Source organism: Lathyrus oleraceus, chromosome 7 (assembly GCF_024323335.1).
Source record: "Lathyrus oleraceus cultivar Zhongwan6 chromosome 7, CAAS_Psat_ZW6_1.0, whole genome shotgun sequence".
Lineage (NCBI taxonomy): Eukaryota > Viridiplantae > Streptophyta > Magnoliopsida > Fabales > Fabaceae > Lathyrus > Lathyrus oleraceus.
In genome coordinates this window covers 530,571,807-530,588,317 of record NC_066585.1, presented here as the reverse complement: position 1 = coordinate 530,588,317, position 16,511 = coordinate 530,571,807, and the positions used below count along the sequence as shown (strand labels likewise).

The following is a 16,511-nucleotide window of genomic DNA, read 5'->3' as shown; positions in this document are numbered from 1 at the left end:
GTCAACAGCAGAAATTAGTTCCACACCATAATCAATACTAATTATACCATTCGGTACTAAGTACATCCGGATGTATCAGGTCAACAGAAAATCCTCATATATCTCAAGTTCAGTAGTCAAGTCAGTAGTTACACCATTCAACTACACAGACAATATTGGAAATAGTTAGAACATATGATCCTATACACTAAAGAAGCAGTGGAAGATACAACAGGTTAAGGTGAATCAACTCCAACACTTCTCCATAAACACCATATCATATTTATTAATTGGTATGCAGATGTTGGGTGCAATGTCTGATACATTTTCCCCAACTTGTAACAGATATTAACAACTCATGAGGAATACCATCCTCCTCAACCTTCTTCACCAGCCTAGGATAACATCCTTAAGTATTCATCATTGTCTTTATCAATTGTTCATCAATATAAAGCTCCGTAATTCCATTATACACCAGTGTTTTAACAAAAGTTCTTTTGCATCCTTATTTGCACTTTCTTCTTCTTCCTCAACTCCTTTTTCCTAGGTCATAATCTTATAAATAGAGGGATATTAATTTTGCCCAATCAATTAAAAGTTGAAGGTGAAAGCTTCACACACTTTCCTCAATCATACACTTTTCTAAGCTCCTTGACCAACTTTTCATAGCTAGGACCATCTTCAATAACAATCTCCATTTGCCTGACAACTTTATTTATTTACAATCAAGAGCTTCTTCACCTAGCTCTCTCACATGTAATCCTTATTTCAAGAACATACTTCCACTTCTGAACACTTTTTTCAGGATGAAAAGACACATTGTCCATGTGAGCAAAGGAGAAATTCATGTGAATTATCTTCCCTCCAACCTTTCTCCTTAAGGTGGACACAATGTCTTGGAAATTTGTTACATCACCTATCTCAGATACACTTATTTGAAAAAGCTTATCATTCACTTCAAAAGTAACAAGGTCAGTGTCGCTTCCGTTTTACTATACTTTTAAATTCGTTTTTTACCTGTGTACGACAATGAATTAAATTGACGTCGTTGCCGGGGACTCTTTGATAATATTAACTAATTTTAGAATCCTATATTAGAGTCTTGTTAACATTTTGTTTTGTTTTGTTTTGTTTTTTGTTTGTTTGTTGATTTTCAGGGGGTGAGTATAATGGTGTAACTATCCCAACAGCCTATTAGGTGACTTTGTAAGCTACTATTCTGAATTGCTACAATTTTTTTCTATAAAATCAGAAAAAATTCAAGAAATAGTACTCCCTTTGAAGACACTTCTAAGGGATATTGACCCTCAAAATCGCAAATTCCTTATTTTTCTATTCTATTTTATTTATTTTTTGTTTTTATATTCTCAAGAAAATTTGTAATTTATTATTTGATTTGATTTGATTTTTAGTCAAATTTTCATAATTTTTAGATTTTATTTTAATCATTTTTTTCATTAGATTTTATTAGTTTGATTTGATAGTGATTTGATTATGTGTTGATTTTACTATAATTTTGATTTTTTTATTGATTTTATGTCATATTTGATCATGATTTTATTGATTCTAATTTTGAATTTAATAATCATATAATGATTGATCAAAATAGAATTTTAAGAGAACTTGCTACAACTGATTCACTTTTTGCCGATTTCCCTTCTTTGTCTAATTTTGATGACACTTATACTTGTGATATTTGTAGTGATACTCACTTATGTTCAGTTTGTGTTGAAATTGAAGCTGCTTTACATGTTGATATTTCTTTTGATATTTATTATGAGATTTCTACCGACAAAGTTGATGTTGTAGATCTAAATGTAGTTCCTGCTGCCAAAATTTTATCATCCATTGAGCAACCATCTATTTTAGAGCTAAAATCACTCTCCGTATTTTTAGAATTTAATGGAAATTTTCCTATAATAATTTCATTTAAGTTTGAATCTGAACAGGAACAAAAGTTATTACAAGTATTGAGGGAACATAAGAAGGCAATTGAATGGACCTTGGTTGACATTTCTGGTATAGGTCATCAATGTGTATGAATTAGGTCTTACTTGAAGATGGAACAAAAGTAGTGAGGCGTCCCCAAAGGAGGTTTAACCCCTTGATCTTGGATGTTGTAAAAAATGAGATATATATTGTACCAGAGGATAAAAAGAAGACTACTTTCATTTTTCCATTCGATACTTTCACCTAAAGAAGAATGTTTTTTGACCCAAGAATAAAAAATGAAAACACTGATAAAAATTTCAAAGTCAATGGACATCGCCTTAAGCTACTCCATGAGAGTCCCACTTTGAAAGAAGATACTATAAAAGAGCTCTCTTTGAGAAAAGCTATTTATACGGTCATCTGTCCACCTTGACTTATCGGGTGTGTTCTTTCCTATCTCTATTCTCTCTTATTTTATACTTATGTTCTTTCATTGAGGACAATGTGTGCCTTAAGTGTAGGGGAGAGAATCATTTACTTGTGTGTTTTCTTTTTTTTTCAGTTACTTACTTGTTTTATTTTATTTTAAAAATGCATGTTTTTTTCCTGTGATTTTTGAGTTACAATTGTGAGTATTTTCTTTGTTCTCTTGATTAAAGAATTATGGTGTGATGTGATTGATTCTTTTTGTGCATTCTTAGTATGATATGTATGACTAAACTCTAAATTGTACATCATTTATGGTTGATCAATTAACCTTGTGAGATTCTGAGCATTTTAGTGGATAATATTCAAAAATCTATCTCTTTCTTTCTTGTGTGTTTCACTCACATTTGTTAGTATCTAGAACTTGAATTGACTCTTGTTGAAACTTTTTGTGTGCGTATGCATATTGATATGATAAATGCAATTTGTTTTTGTTTTGTTTATTTTTTAGCCAGTAGCCAAAAATTCAACCTTGAATAATATCATCCCTTGTTTGAAAATCCCATTGAGCATATCATCTCATTCTTTGTTTAAACTCATTACAAGCCTGAAAGTGAAAAACAATGTTATCACCCATTCATAGGGTTGAAAGAGTCTTGTAGGAGTTGTGTGAGGTTGAATAACTATAGTTGTGATATTTCATTCAAAAATTGGCAGAACAAGAAAAAAAAATAGTAGAAAAAGAAGAAGAAAAATATTTAAAAAAAGGTGGAAAAAGAAAAAAAGGATGTCATTACATTTTCCTTTTGGAAAAAAAGAGAATAAAAAGATAAAAGAGAAGAAAAATAGTGGAAAAATTGTTGTTTGAAAGTGGATGAATATAGTTCAACTCCCGCAAGTTCTTTCATGTCTCTTTTCTCCCTTTGAATCTTAGCCTAGTACCCCTTAGGATTTATCTCACCCATACCCTGGCCAAATTACAACCGAATAAAAGTTCTTTTGATCTTTATGTGCATGTAATTCAATTATGGATGTTAGAGTTTTTTCAAGCTTATGATAGTACTTTATTTTATGATGTGCTTTGAGTGTAAATAGTCTACCTAAACACTTGAGAGTTGAGTGAATTTTATCTTGTGAGGATCTTGCTGTTTTTGATGTACTCTTTGGTAATCTGTTTTTCATATTTGCTTTGAATGTCACAAAAAAGTTACTTACTAATGTCATTTTCTTGAAGCATAGACTTAGAATTTTGTCTGCACCTTGTATCTTGATAACCTTTGGAATTGTATATTTTGTTTGTTCTTATTTTTTCTATTTTGAGTTTTGAATTTATAATTTTGCTCGGAGTGCAAAAGTTCAAGTGTGGGGGAATTTGATAAATGTATTTTGATGCATCTTCGTCTATTATTGTAATTAGGCAAATCTATACTTTATTCTATTATTTTTACTATTTTAGTGTGTTTTTATATTTAAGTTTATTTTTGGCTTTATTTTATTTTCGTACTTTATTTTTAGCATAAATAGTTATTTGATACCTTATCACTATGAAGATCATAACTTGAGCTACGAGAATCAAATTAATGCGTTCTAATAGGTGTTGAAAAGATGAGAGGTTAAGCTAAACGTTTCATGTTGAAGTCAGAAGCTAAATCGGAGTTAAGAAGGGTCGAATAATTTGTTTTAGTTTCAGACTTAAGAAAATACTTAGTTTTTGGGCCAATTTTGTATTTTTTCGGGTCGGTTGCTATTAGACTCGAATTCCCCTACTCTATTTAAACAACTTAGTAGTTTTAGGATTGAGAGATCCAACATTCATGAAATAGAGAATAAGGCATATGAATATCATGGAGAGCTAATTCCCAAAGAGTTTATCTGTTGTATTCGAATTCCACTTTGAGGTTTTTATTAATTTCAGTTTAATTTTGATTTCTTTTCAATTCTTCCTATAAACTCGTTTACTTAATTCGATTACTTCCGTTTACTTAATTCGATTGTTTCTTATAGGATAAAGTTGATTAAATTTGATTGTTTGTATGATCCTTAACTATAATCACGATAGTGTAGCTTTTTCGTTATCGTGTTTGATTAAGTCATGTTTGCTTAATTCGCGTCTGCTTAAATTGTTTACTTAATTCAGAAATTAGGAACATACATCATATAATGTCAATTGCGCTTATCTGTGGATATTGTAATCGAATGGGATCGAATCCGCTAGGGAATTGAAATTATAAGAATCGATGATAAGTCAAAAATCGATAAAGTAGATTAACTTATTTATCAATTTTGCTTTAATCATCTTCGATTTAAGTTTTGAACCTTAACCCCCCCCCCCCTTTTCATTCATTTGGTTACAACAATCAAGAGTCCTTGTGATACGACATTCGAGTGTCGCTTCCGTTTTACTAAACTTTTAAACTCGTTTTTGACCCGTGTGCGACAGTGGATCAAATTGACGCCGTTGCCAGAGACTCTTTGATAATATTAACTAATTTTAGAATCCTAGATTAGAGTCTTGTTAGCATATTGTTTTGTTTTGTTTTTTGTTTGTTTGTTTGTTGATTTTTAGGGGGTCAGTATAATGGTGTAACTATCCCAACAGCCTATCAGGTGACTCTGTAAGCTACTATTCTTAATTGCTTCAATTTTTTCTCTCTATAAAATCAGAAAAAATTCAAGAAATAGTACTCCCTTTGAAGATATTTCTAAGGGATTTTGACCCTCAAAATCGCAAATTCCTTATTTTTCTATTTTATTTTATTTATTTTCTATTTTTATATTCTCAAAAAAATCCAAAAAAAAGAACAATAGTAGAAGAAGGTGCATCAAAATGCAGTGATCATCCAACCTGCTCATCCTTCCATTGAGTTAGAAACTCAGTCACCAATGTCATCCATGTTGTCAGTCATGTCCTCGTTGACATCCCCACTACCATCTTTGGCAGCCTTATTGAGAATTTGGTTACTCTAAAATAGTCGAGTGCAACTTCTAGTATGAAACCTTGGGAATCAAAAGTATGATCCTTCATTTGCTTTACATGAAATAAGACAGGTAGGTAACACCTTATGCCATGCTCAACTCAAAATCAGACTGTATGCGATGAACAACATACTCCACCATATTGTTTGACATGTCATCAACAAACATGGAGATCTCTCAAGATTTTAATTGTATTTCACAATGACTTCCTTCAGCAGTTGAACATCCTCTTTAAATGTCAAAGCTTCTCTTGGACACATCCTTTCAATGGATATCCTCATTTGATGTAAACAATATCTTACCTCAAAAAATAAGAACATGACACTCACAAAACATAATCGCATGCTCACGGGATGGAGTTAACAGAGTCACCACTAGATTTTATTTGTTCCTAAAGAGAGAAAGGGAAAATTTCGATAAAATCCCTAAAAGAACGATAACGATTATAGTCGTCGTAACCAAATCAAGGTTCGGGAGTCGATTATGCAAGGGGAAGATATTAGCACCCCACACGTCCGTTGTACTCAACGGGAACTGTTTAGTTAGTTATGCACGTTAGTGTTAGCTTTTGAGATGTTATGCTTCTCGAGTTATTAAAAGGAAAGGAATAGGATAAAAAAGTATATTTTTTTATTAGGGTTCCTGAAGAGATTCTGAATCTCGCTCTTACGTATCTCCGAGTGCAATAGAGAACTCAAGACTTACGTAGTTTGGGGTAGAAAACGTTTGTTTGTTGGTCGATTTTAGCGAAAGCTATCTTGTATTAGCCGATGGAAAATATTATTTTACGAAAAACAGGTGAGGAGCGGGCGTTTCCATCACATTGAATGGATTTCTACTTATCAACATTCACGGTAAAACGTCACTTATCTCAACTCAACAGTTGTGGACGAAACATTATTTTGCATCATCTCGAGATGAAATATCTTTCGTTTGTGAAAAGGTTTTGAATATTTTGTCAAAAAAGGTTTAAATGTGTTTGATGTTTTTTGGTTTGAAAGACGAACACTTAGGGCTTGCAAGCTCTTACAACTTTGGCCTAGTATTCCAGACTACGACTGGACCTTTCACCTAGGTAGTCTTTTTCTTTCAATTTTGTTAAGAAAGGGGTTTGAATATTTACAATTATCTTGAAGAGAATGCGAACACTTATGGCTTGCAAGCTCTTAAAACTTGGGCCTAACATTCAGGACTACGATTGAACCTTTCACCCATGTAGTCTTTTCCTTCCAATTTAGTTATGAAAATGGTTTGAATTGGTTTTAGGGTTTGAAAATGTTTTGAGTAGAATGGTGAAGTTGATGTTGATCAAGTATTTTTTATCGTTTTTGAAATGTTGATTTCATTTTATTTTGTTTAGATGGTTAATTGGTCTAACTAATGGCAAGAAGATAAAAATAAATAAATACAAATTACAATCAAAGGGATGGGGGGGGGGGGGGTACATTTCGTCAATGGAAAATAATGCAAATAAATAAATAATAATAAATATAAAAGTTAAACAATCAACATGAATAAATATGAACAAAATAAAATAAAATAAATCACAAAATAAAAGACAATTTTTTTTAAATATTTGTTAATATATCCAGGGTAAAATTATTATTAATGATTTTAGACATTAGAAACTTTTTTTTTTTGAATATTATAAAAAATTAAGTATACATATCTAAACCTAAAAAATAAAAAATAAACAAATAAACATCTCTCTTTTTTAAAACTGGATTTTTAATTAAAGATGACATATCCTATTTATTTAGAAAAGCAAAGAAATAGTAGTAATAAAAGACAAAAAACAAACAGACGGTGGTGTTAAAAAAACAGTGGGTTACTGTTGGACTTGGGTGAAGGCCTAACTAAGCCTAAGAGGAAACCCTAGATTGCAAAGGAAGAGAAAATGGGTGGATGCCTCCTTGAGTAACACAGGCTCAAAAACTGCCAAATCAGGCCAAGACAAGTGGCAGGCTTGTCACACACTATTACCATCACGATATTATTCTTTTTTATTAAAAAAACAAATCTGAAAAAGGTTAACACGTGAAAGAGCAAAATGAGATTGAGTGAGACGCTCCCTTCATCTCTCTCATCTCAAACGTGACATCCAAACCCATCAGCCAGAGAAAACCGATCGGAAGACATCACAAAAACAACTATACTCCTACACAATGGCCTACTCATATTTAATCGTTCATCAATCAGCAAGCAAACATAGAGAAACAAGCAAGGGGATGCAAATCTATGATGTCAAAGTGAAACAAAAAGAAATGGAAACGGAGGTAACTACCTCTAATCGACGGGGACGACATTGCAAAATCCACTTTTTTTGTCAAGATTTGTGATGAATCATGGATGTTTCTTTTCGTGTGAAAACTATATGTTCCTGATGCTGTTTTTCCTGATATGTTGTGCGGATTCCTCCACAAGTTTCTCTATTGTTTAAAACTTTTTTTTTGTATTAGGTAGTGTGTAGAGTTGGCGGTTAGAGTTTCTTTATGATCTCACTGTGGATTTTCTCTGTTCTTAATTTACAGTAAGTTGCTTGGTGTATTCCCAGTTAGTGGCTGTTAGGGTTTCTCTTTGCCTCTTCTCTTCTAATATGAGCATATATTTATAGTGGGAATGGTGTAAGGTTTGTTAGGATTAGGTCAAGGGATATGAGTTGTGTTGATACAAATGAAAAAATGTTGTGGAATCAAATTTGTGTCTATTGTGTTTTTGCAATTTGGTGAAATACTGCACTGCTCCATTATGCATCTTGTTTGGTAGTGAATTTGAATTCTTTCCTTTTCTATTGCATTATGTTTGATCTGTATCTCTTTTTACTACAGTATCAATTTTTTTGCAATGTGTTTTCCTTTTTATTTTTACTATAACAAATAACTATGACATGTACTTGTTGATCCAAACCAAATATTTCAAATCACTTTCTTTTCCAATTTACCTTGTCTAAAGGTAGAATGAATGGTAAATGTAGAATAATTTTGGTAAATAACTTTTGGCCTTGATTTTGGTTTTAGGCATGGTATTGATTTGTAAACTTGTATGATTCCATTTCCCATTCCTTGTATTGTTTGGTATCGTTCCCCCATTGTGGGTCATATGCCCCATACTCCCATGAAAGTATAATAGCTTAGGTTTATTTTCCTTTAATGCTTCCCATTACATGCTAATTAAAAAAGATAAAATAAAATGATAAAAATATCTTTTTCAAAAGACAAAAAATACACTTGATCCAATGTCAAGTGTTTTTTCCAAATCAAACTCACTTCAAAGCAACGCGAATTCTTGATCCAACGTCAAGTATCTCACCATAATTATCCATTCCATTCTTCCATTCTTTTCTACTTCTACACCCATCTTTATCTATTTCTTCACACACTTTTTGATTAAAAAATCCAAACGTTTGATCCAATGTCAAATGTCTTTTCAAAATATTTTCTCAATAAACTGGAAGGTAAAAGTGAGGTGTATGTACTTGTGCACAACTCAAGTACTTGGATTGTCGACCGTACCTAGCCTGTGGCCCGATTACTTGACCTCCTCCTCAAATCACTTGATAGTAAAATAAGTTCAATATGATGTTCTGAGAGAGAAACATAGTAGTTAAGATGCCACTGTCCCCTCAACTCTCGAGTACTCTAATTATTGGTCGTACTTAGCCAATGATTAGATACTCGTCTCCCTCTAAGTACTAATGATTAAACTCTCCAAACCATTTCATAATCAAAACTCTTTTGGATGAAAAAATGGGGTTAGGATGGAACTCTCCTCTCAGCTCCAAAGTATTCAGATTGTCGATCGTACTTAGCTTGTGGTATAATACTTGTCTCCGTACTAAAATCAACAACTACCAATCAAATCCAATTTTCCGCTTTAGGAATTTCAAAACCTTTTCAGAAAGAATATGTTACTTCCATTCTACCGTGGTACAAACAAAGTTTTAGCCTCCATTAACCGTGGTACGAACAAGTAATTTTTAACTGCTAGAATATGATCCAAGCGCATCCATTCTACCATAAACAAACAAACACTTAAGCCTCTCATGCGTGAGCATACAAGCAAAGTTGACCGCTAGAACGTGAACGTTAACATTAACATTGTCCAATAAAAACAAATAACAAATGCTTCATTTTATGATCGGAACTACGAAGATCTGACTTTCTTATTCCTTATTGCACGAATGAGGATACAGAGGTACAAGAGATTGAATCATTGGCGAACACATTAATAATTATTTTCTTTTTCACACTAATATAAAACTTATATTTCTCTGCATTAATTGATAGCAAGTAACCTTAAGATAACAACATCCATACGCATGAAGAACAATCATAGTGGTTCCTGTTGAGTATAACTGATGTGAGGGGTGCTAATATCTTGCCCTTGCATAACCGACTTCTGAATCCTCTCTTGGTTACGAAGATTATTCTTTTGGGGTTTTATCGCTATTTTCCCTTTCCTTTGGAATAAATAAAATCTAGTGGCGACTCTGTATTTTTTGCGACGCGACAGGTGTCCACATATTCAAAAATTACATCACCCTTTTCAACTTGATCCCTAAAAAAATTGTGCCTAATCTACATATGCTTTGTGCGGGAGTGTAAAGCTGGATTCGTAGTAAGACTAATCATACTAGTGTTATTGCACTTAATTGAAACACAACCAAGTTTGAAATCATAGGGACTTGTGCACAACAGTTGCCAACAGCTACATATTCAGCCTCAACATTATATTGTTGCTTCTTGCTGTGCCAAGAAAGAATTTTTTTTCCAAATAGGTGACAAGTACTATAATACTTTTCCTATCTGATTTGCACCTCGCAAAATCAAAATCAGATAAGCCTATTAAGTTATGTTCACTTCCTTTGGGAAACAATAAAACATGGTTTGAGGTTCCATTTAGAAACCTTAAAATACTTTTAACGTTCTTAAAGTGGGATTCCTGTGGGGAAGCTTGAAATCTAGCACATATACACACATTAAACATAATATTAGGTAGGCTTGACTATAAATAAAGAAGGTATCCTTATATTCCTCTATATTGGGTGATCTCGATCTCCAATACTTTTTCATCTTTATCAATTCAAATATTCGAAGCCATTGGTGTAGATATGGATTTGGAATCTTTCATGTCATACTTTTTGAGTATCCCCGAACAATACTTTGTTTGGCTAATGAATATGCCTTTTTCTGTTTGCTTGATTTTTAAGCCCTAGAAATATTTGAGTTCTATCTCAAATTCTCCCTGCATGACACAATTTTTTTTCATAAAGACTCATTAGTATAACCAAAAATAATATCGTCTAAAAATCTGAACTAAAAGAATATGCAATCTTTTACACTTTATAAACAAAATAGTGTCTAAGTTACCTCCATTAATTCTTTCTTTAGTAATAAGTCACTAAAGTGCTCATACCAAGCTTTAGGAGTTTGTTAGAGACCATAAATAATCATTTTTAGTTTAAAAACTAGGTCAACATTTTCGTGATCCTCATATTTGGGAGGTTGAGAGACATATACATCTTCATTTATAAAACCATTTAGAAATGTGAAATTAACTTCCATCTAATATAATTTAAAATCAAGGGAGCATGCAAATACCAAAAGAAATCAAATCGCTTCTAGACGAGCTACAAGATCATATGTTTCCTCATAGCCATCCCTTCAGCTTGACTATATACTTTTTCCATCACTCATGCTTTTTTTCATGTAATTATGTCACTCTCATCAAACTTGTTAAAAAAAACTCATCTAGTGCCTAAGATTGTTTTATTTTAAGGACGTGGAATGGGATCACATACATCATCTCTTTTAAATTGATTGAACTCTTCTTACATAGCAAAGAACCAACATTCATCACTCAAAGCATCAATGATATTTTTTTGGGTTCAATCAATGAAATGAAAACCTAATAATTTCATAAATTATTAACTTGAGAACACATGCTTACACCCATTTTTATGTCTCTTAGAATATTATCCAACAAATGGTCTTTCACAACAACTCAATCTTGAGGAAATTTAATTGAGGTGTTTTGTTTGTCATCCTCTTGTTTTCTTTCATCGTTATCATCTTTAATGTCCTCATTTTTAGGAGAATCCACTTTTGAAATGACATCTTTAACTAAATCTTCCATGATTTTACCTAAAACATCAAAAATAGAAGAAATACCTCTTCCTGTCTCTTTGGATTTGGTTTCATCAAAAGTTACATGCACATACTCTTCAGCAATAGAGTTTCCATTATTGAAAGCCATACATGCTTTACTAGATGAAGAATACCCAAGAATATTTTCTCATCAGATTTGACATATAACTTACCATACTTGTCTTTACCATTATATGGAGTCTTCTTTATGATATGGTTAATGACCACCCTGTTTAAGACGTGTCATGTAGTGTTAACCGCAGCTGTCCAAAAGTATTTAGATAAACTCATCTGACTTATCATAGTTTGTGTTGATTCTTCTAAATTACGATTTTTACGTTCTACAACACCATTCTATTATGGAGTGTGAGAACATGAGAAGTTGCGGGTTATACCTTTTTCATAGCAAAAATATTTAAAGTGGTGATTAACAAATTCACCACCATGATCACTTCATACAAAAATTATTTTAAAATTTGATTGGTTTTGGTCCAGCTTGGAAAATCGGACAATTTTTTTAAAAGTTTCTCCATTGTGAGCTAAAAATATAGTCCAAATAAATTTTGTGAAATCGTCTACTATCATAAAACTATAGTAATTGCCTCTTATCACAATGTCATAGTAATCGTCTATTATCCTGAAGCCATAATACTTTAAAAAAAAAAAATTATCAAAAGTTATTTTAAAAAAAGTTGTAATAAAGAGGATATAGTTTCCAATGTTGTCATAAATTTATTTTATAAAAAAGTAAAAATTTAATTTAGAAGTGTAGAATTGATTCAATATGTTTAAATATTCACAACTAAAATCAATTTCATATTAAGAATTTCCTCTAACTTAATATATGGAGTTTTTATCTTTACAATTGTTTATAAACTCATATTTGTTGTTCAACGAAATTCTAAATTAATATATTTAAATATTTAAATCTCTTAACATTCAATTTATTTTTAATAAAAAGTAATTTTACAAAACTACACTTAATCATGTGTTACAATAGAAAAGGGAAATGCAACAATGTTAAATTTCATGATAAGTTTATAAAAGAAATGTTAAAATAGGAAATGTCATGTAAGTTTCCAAGTGCTTTTCGACAAAAACAAATCCGAAAATTGTGTGAAATTCACTATTCCAACACTTACGCAAAAAAACAAATAAACCCTTTGTCTTTTCTCCCATAAAAAACAAAAACAATGACACTGTCCAATCTTGAAGGAAATTTCTCATTTTATTTTCACTATTTAACTCCAAACACAACATCATTAATAACAACAACATGCTATGAATCAATTAAATGACATGTGAAAAACAAAAACAACACCACAAGAGATAATCAAAATTCTCACTTAACCTTGTTTACTTTTTTTTTATGGCTTCCATTCAAGAACCAAAATTCCCTTTGAGACTTTTGGTTGACAAAGAAAAAAACCGTGTAGTTGTAGCAGAATCAAAAAGTGACTTAGTAGACATTTTGTTTAGTTTTCTCACACTTCCATTAGGAACTATCATTAGGCTTGTGTCCAATAATCAACACGATCATATACATGAAATTAATGATCAACCACAAGATACATTTGGTTGCATCCACAATCTTTACAAGAGTGTTGAAAATTTTAGTGATGGTGTTTTCTGGAACAATATTTGCAAGACAATGTTGCTTCGTCCGCGCAACCCTTGCGAGGCTCTTTGCAAGAAGTTGAAGTTGAATTTAGATGATTCAGAATCCACTAAGTACTTCATGTGTGGAAGGTGTAATAGAGGGAGTGATTGGTTTTTGAGTACTTTTGTTGGTGCTAGTTGTTGCTATTGTGGGAAATTGATGGACAAAGAAATGAAGTTGCATGGAGATTTTGGTGAAGAGGGGTTGGGTGATGGTGTTTTTGTTAAGAAGGGAAGTTTGTATTTGATTTTTGATGATTTGAAAGTGTTGCAAAACTCTCCTGGTAACTCGGTTCAACAACTCCTCCAACTTGGTTACAAGAATTTGAACAAGTTTAAACAAATTTCCTTGAATGTTGGCTTGAAAGAGGTAATATTTCTTCGATGAATTATTAACATACTCAGTAACCTCGACACTTTTGAACAAAAACGTGTCTGGTGTCCGATACTAATATATGTGGTTATATTCGATTTATTCATTTTTTAAATTGTTACTGATGTCGATGTATCAGTTTTGGTGTCATGTCTGCTACCTACTGTGTCTGTGTCTGTGTTATCGATAATATACTTATATGTTATTTTTAACATTTCAGATTTTGGACTTGCTAAAGCAATCATTAATCTCAAACTCTCCTCTCACTGACATATTTTTGGCAAATAAAGAATGTAAAAAGATGCACAGATTCTCACCAAAACAAGGACCAAAAGTTGAAAAATGGACTAACATAAAACTCAAACTAATGGTGAGAAAATCAAAGAAGAAGATACTCTATGCTGAAGCTGAGGGAGATTTTGTTGATTTTCTCTTGAGTTTCCTCACAACACCAATTGGATCTATTCTAGAACAATTGGATGGAGATTTTTCTCTACGAAGCATGGAAAATTTGCACAAAAGTGTGAAAGAGTTCAATCCATCATGGCTCATAAAGCCTCTACTAGGTAATCCATTACCAAATCCAAAAGTGGCTTCTCAATTTGGTTGTAAGAAGCAACCACTAATAAATATTTATGAAGAGAAAACTCCAAGTTATTGGTATGGTAAAGGTGTGGTTAAAAATCATATATGTTATTCTAATGTGAATGGAGTGATTTCAAAGAAAAAAAGTGGTGTGAAAAATCCAGAAGCAATGAAGCTTTTTGATCCAAGATCAGCTTATGGTAGAACTGAATCTGCTTTGGGATTTGTGAAGAGGCCATCACTTTTTGTTGTGTGGGATGATTTGCAAGTTACACCATTGGCAAATAGTTCAAGTATTTCATTTTTGCATAAGATGAATGTTTCTTTGGATGATTTGGAGGAGCATGTAGTGAGCATCGGAGAAACCGAGGTAAGAATCATTATTATTTTATTTTATCAATGGTTTTAAATTGCGCTTATAGATGTAGACGTAGGTGTTGCGATTAGGTCATTAGGGTTGCTGTGATGAACATTGTTCCATTGCAGCGTGAATTTTGATTAAGATTTGAAATACAACGTAAAACAAGACTAATAGAACACAAACGTATATTTTTCATAAATAAATTGAGTTTTGAGTTTTAAAATTTGAATTTTTTTACGAAAATATTTTTAAAAAATTAGACAAATTTATCTGATGCAGTTTCTAGTATCGAAGAATGCATGTTTTTAAATAATACCGCAATTGTGGTATGATGCAATTATAGAGACTACTGCATCAGCGATGTTGTGTTTGCAATTGCGATTTTGAACCGCAATTTAAAATAATGATTTCATCTTATCATGCAAATAGTGCAAATAATGATTATATCATGAAGAATGATTTTAATTATCTGTTATGATGCTAGGCATTGAACCTGTTGGGAGCTTCTTTGGTTTCTTCTAAAGAAGCTTTGACAGAAGGCTTGTTCCACCTTCTCTTGAGGCCAAAAGAAGAAGATAGTGATTGAATTGATCAGTTTTCTGAACTATGAATGTTTTATGTGCTAGAGAGTAATGTATTAAATTAAATGTGTTCTTATATTAAACTGGAGAGGCTATATTTAAATAAAACCAGTTAGTATTTGACAAAGTCTAGTTGTCTTTGATGATCATAGATTAGTTTTGGAGCAATAAGCTAAGCATATTTATTCACAGTAACTTGTGAAATTTTGAACTGAAAATTGGGAGCTAAAGCATATAGCTATGTAATCTTATAACTTATTATTTTATCTTCTCTTGTCCCCTAGAGCTTATTATATTAAATTCTTTTATCATGGTCCCTGTTTAAAATTACTTTGTTGAGAAATGCAAGATTACACTCTAAGACATTCATCTAACACATTAGGCACGTCATCCATTTTCCTTTTTTAAGATTTGGGTCTATAGAAGTGATGAAATGAAGTGGTATAAAATGGGATGAAATAGTATAAAATTTTATTATTTGAATCAGTTAAAATTAAGGTATAAGTTACATTTCCTTTCATTACTTATTTCCCTTTCCATCTTATAAAAGTGTCTTATTTGTAAAAAAAAAATTTAAAATAATTATTCTTTTATAATATAAATATAACATTTATTATTCTTTTCTTCTACTATATCTTTATTTTTAACTTTTATTTTGCTCAACAACTTTATTAATAAAGATATTTTAGTAAATAATACTAAATTTATTATTAAAATTAAGATATTGAATTATTTTTTTAAAAATCGCACATAATTCAAATAAGATAGTTTTTATGAAATGGAAAAAGTATTAGAGATTATAAACGATAAGTTTAGACAAGACTTAAAAAAATGTCTAAGTCTTGCCTGAAGTCTATCCTATGTTTTTTTTCTTCTTTTTATAGGCTATTTTATAAATCTGATTTGACTGATAAATTTATGTGTTAATAAATTTATTTTATTTTCTTAGATTATATTTTTTTTGATTTATTGGATGACGTAATAATTATAGAATCTTCATAATTGTTTATTTGGTAGATAATGTGATTTTTTTTTAAATCCATGTGATTTTTTTTTATTTTTTTTTACTTTTTTTTAAAGTATAGTAATTGTTGATTGTTTTTAAGTGTATGAATGTTGATATTTATTTATTTTAAATTTATGTGTATTTGTATATTTTATTTAAAATTTATATTTTAAAATTAATTTTTACTATTTATATTTTATATTTCTTTAATATAAGAGAAAAACATAAAAATAATTTAAAACAAAATATACATATATAAAATAAAGAATAATGCTTTGAAAACGAAAAAAACAAGAATACACACTTGTCAATGTTTTAGAAAATGATTTAAATTTATTTTAAATTTTATTTTCTTTTTAATATGAATCATAGAATGGTAGCGATAATGAATGGTTGAGATTTGTTCATACCTTTTTTGTTTTCATTTTTTTCATAAGAATAATCACGCTCCTTGCAATTGGAAAATAACACTCCATACAAAACAAAA

General features: G+C 31.1%; 1 protein-coding gene across 1 annotated transcript; it reads left to right on the top strand.

Moving 5' to 3' along the window:
- Nucleotides 1-12,745: 12,745 nt before the first annotated feature.
- On the top strand, nt 12,746-15,284 carry LOC127100334 (uncharacterized). Its single transcript, XM_051037464.1, has 3 exons — nt 12,746-13,488; nt 13,712-14,446; nt 14,922-15,284. The coding sequence occupies exons 1-3, from the start codon at nt 12,829-12,831 to the stop codon at nt 15,021-15,023; spliced, it is 1,497 nt and encodes a 498-aa protein (XP_050893421.1). The 5' UTR covers nt 12,746-12,828; the 3' UTR covers nt 15,024-15,284.
- Nucleotides 15,285-16,511: the final 1,227 nt, after the last annotated feature.

Bases quoted from the DNA above. Each gene is read 5' to 3' on its own strand.
- LOC127100334 (XM_051037464.1), top strand. From the start codon at position 12,829: ATGGCTTCCATTCAAGAACCAAAATTCCCTTTGAGACTTTTGGTTGAC. The intron at 13,489-13,711 runs GTAATATTTCTT...TTAACATTTCAG, and splicing joins TGAATGTTGGCTTGAAAGAG to ATTTTGGACTTGCTAAAGCA. The intron at 14,447-14,921 runs GTAAGAATCATT...TTATGATGCTAG, and splicing joins TGAGCATCGGAGAAACCGAG to GCATTGAACCTGTTGGGAGC.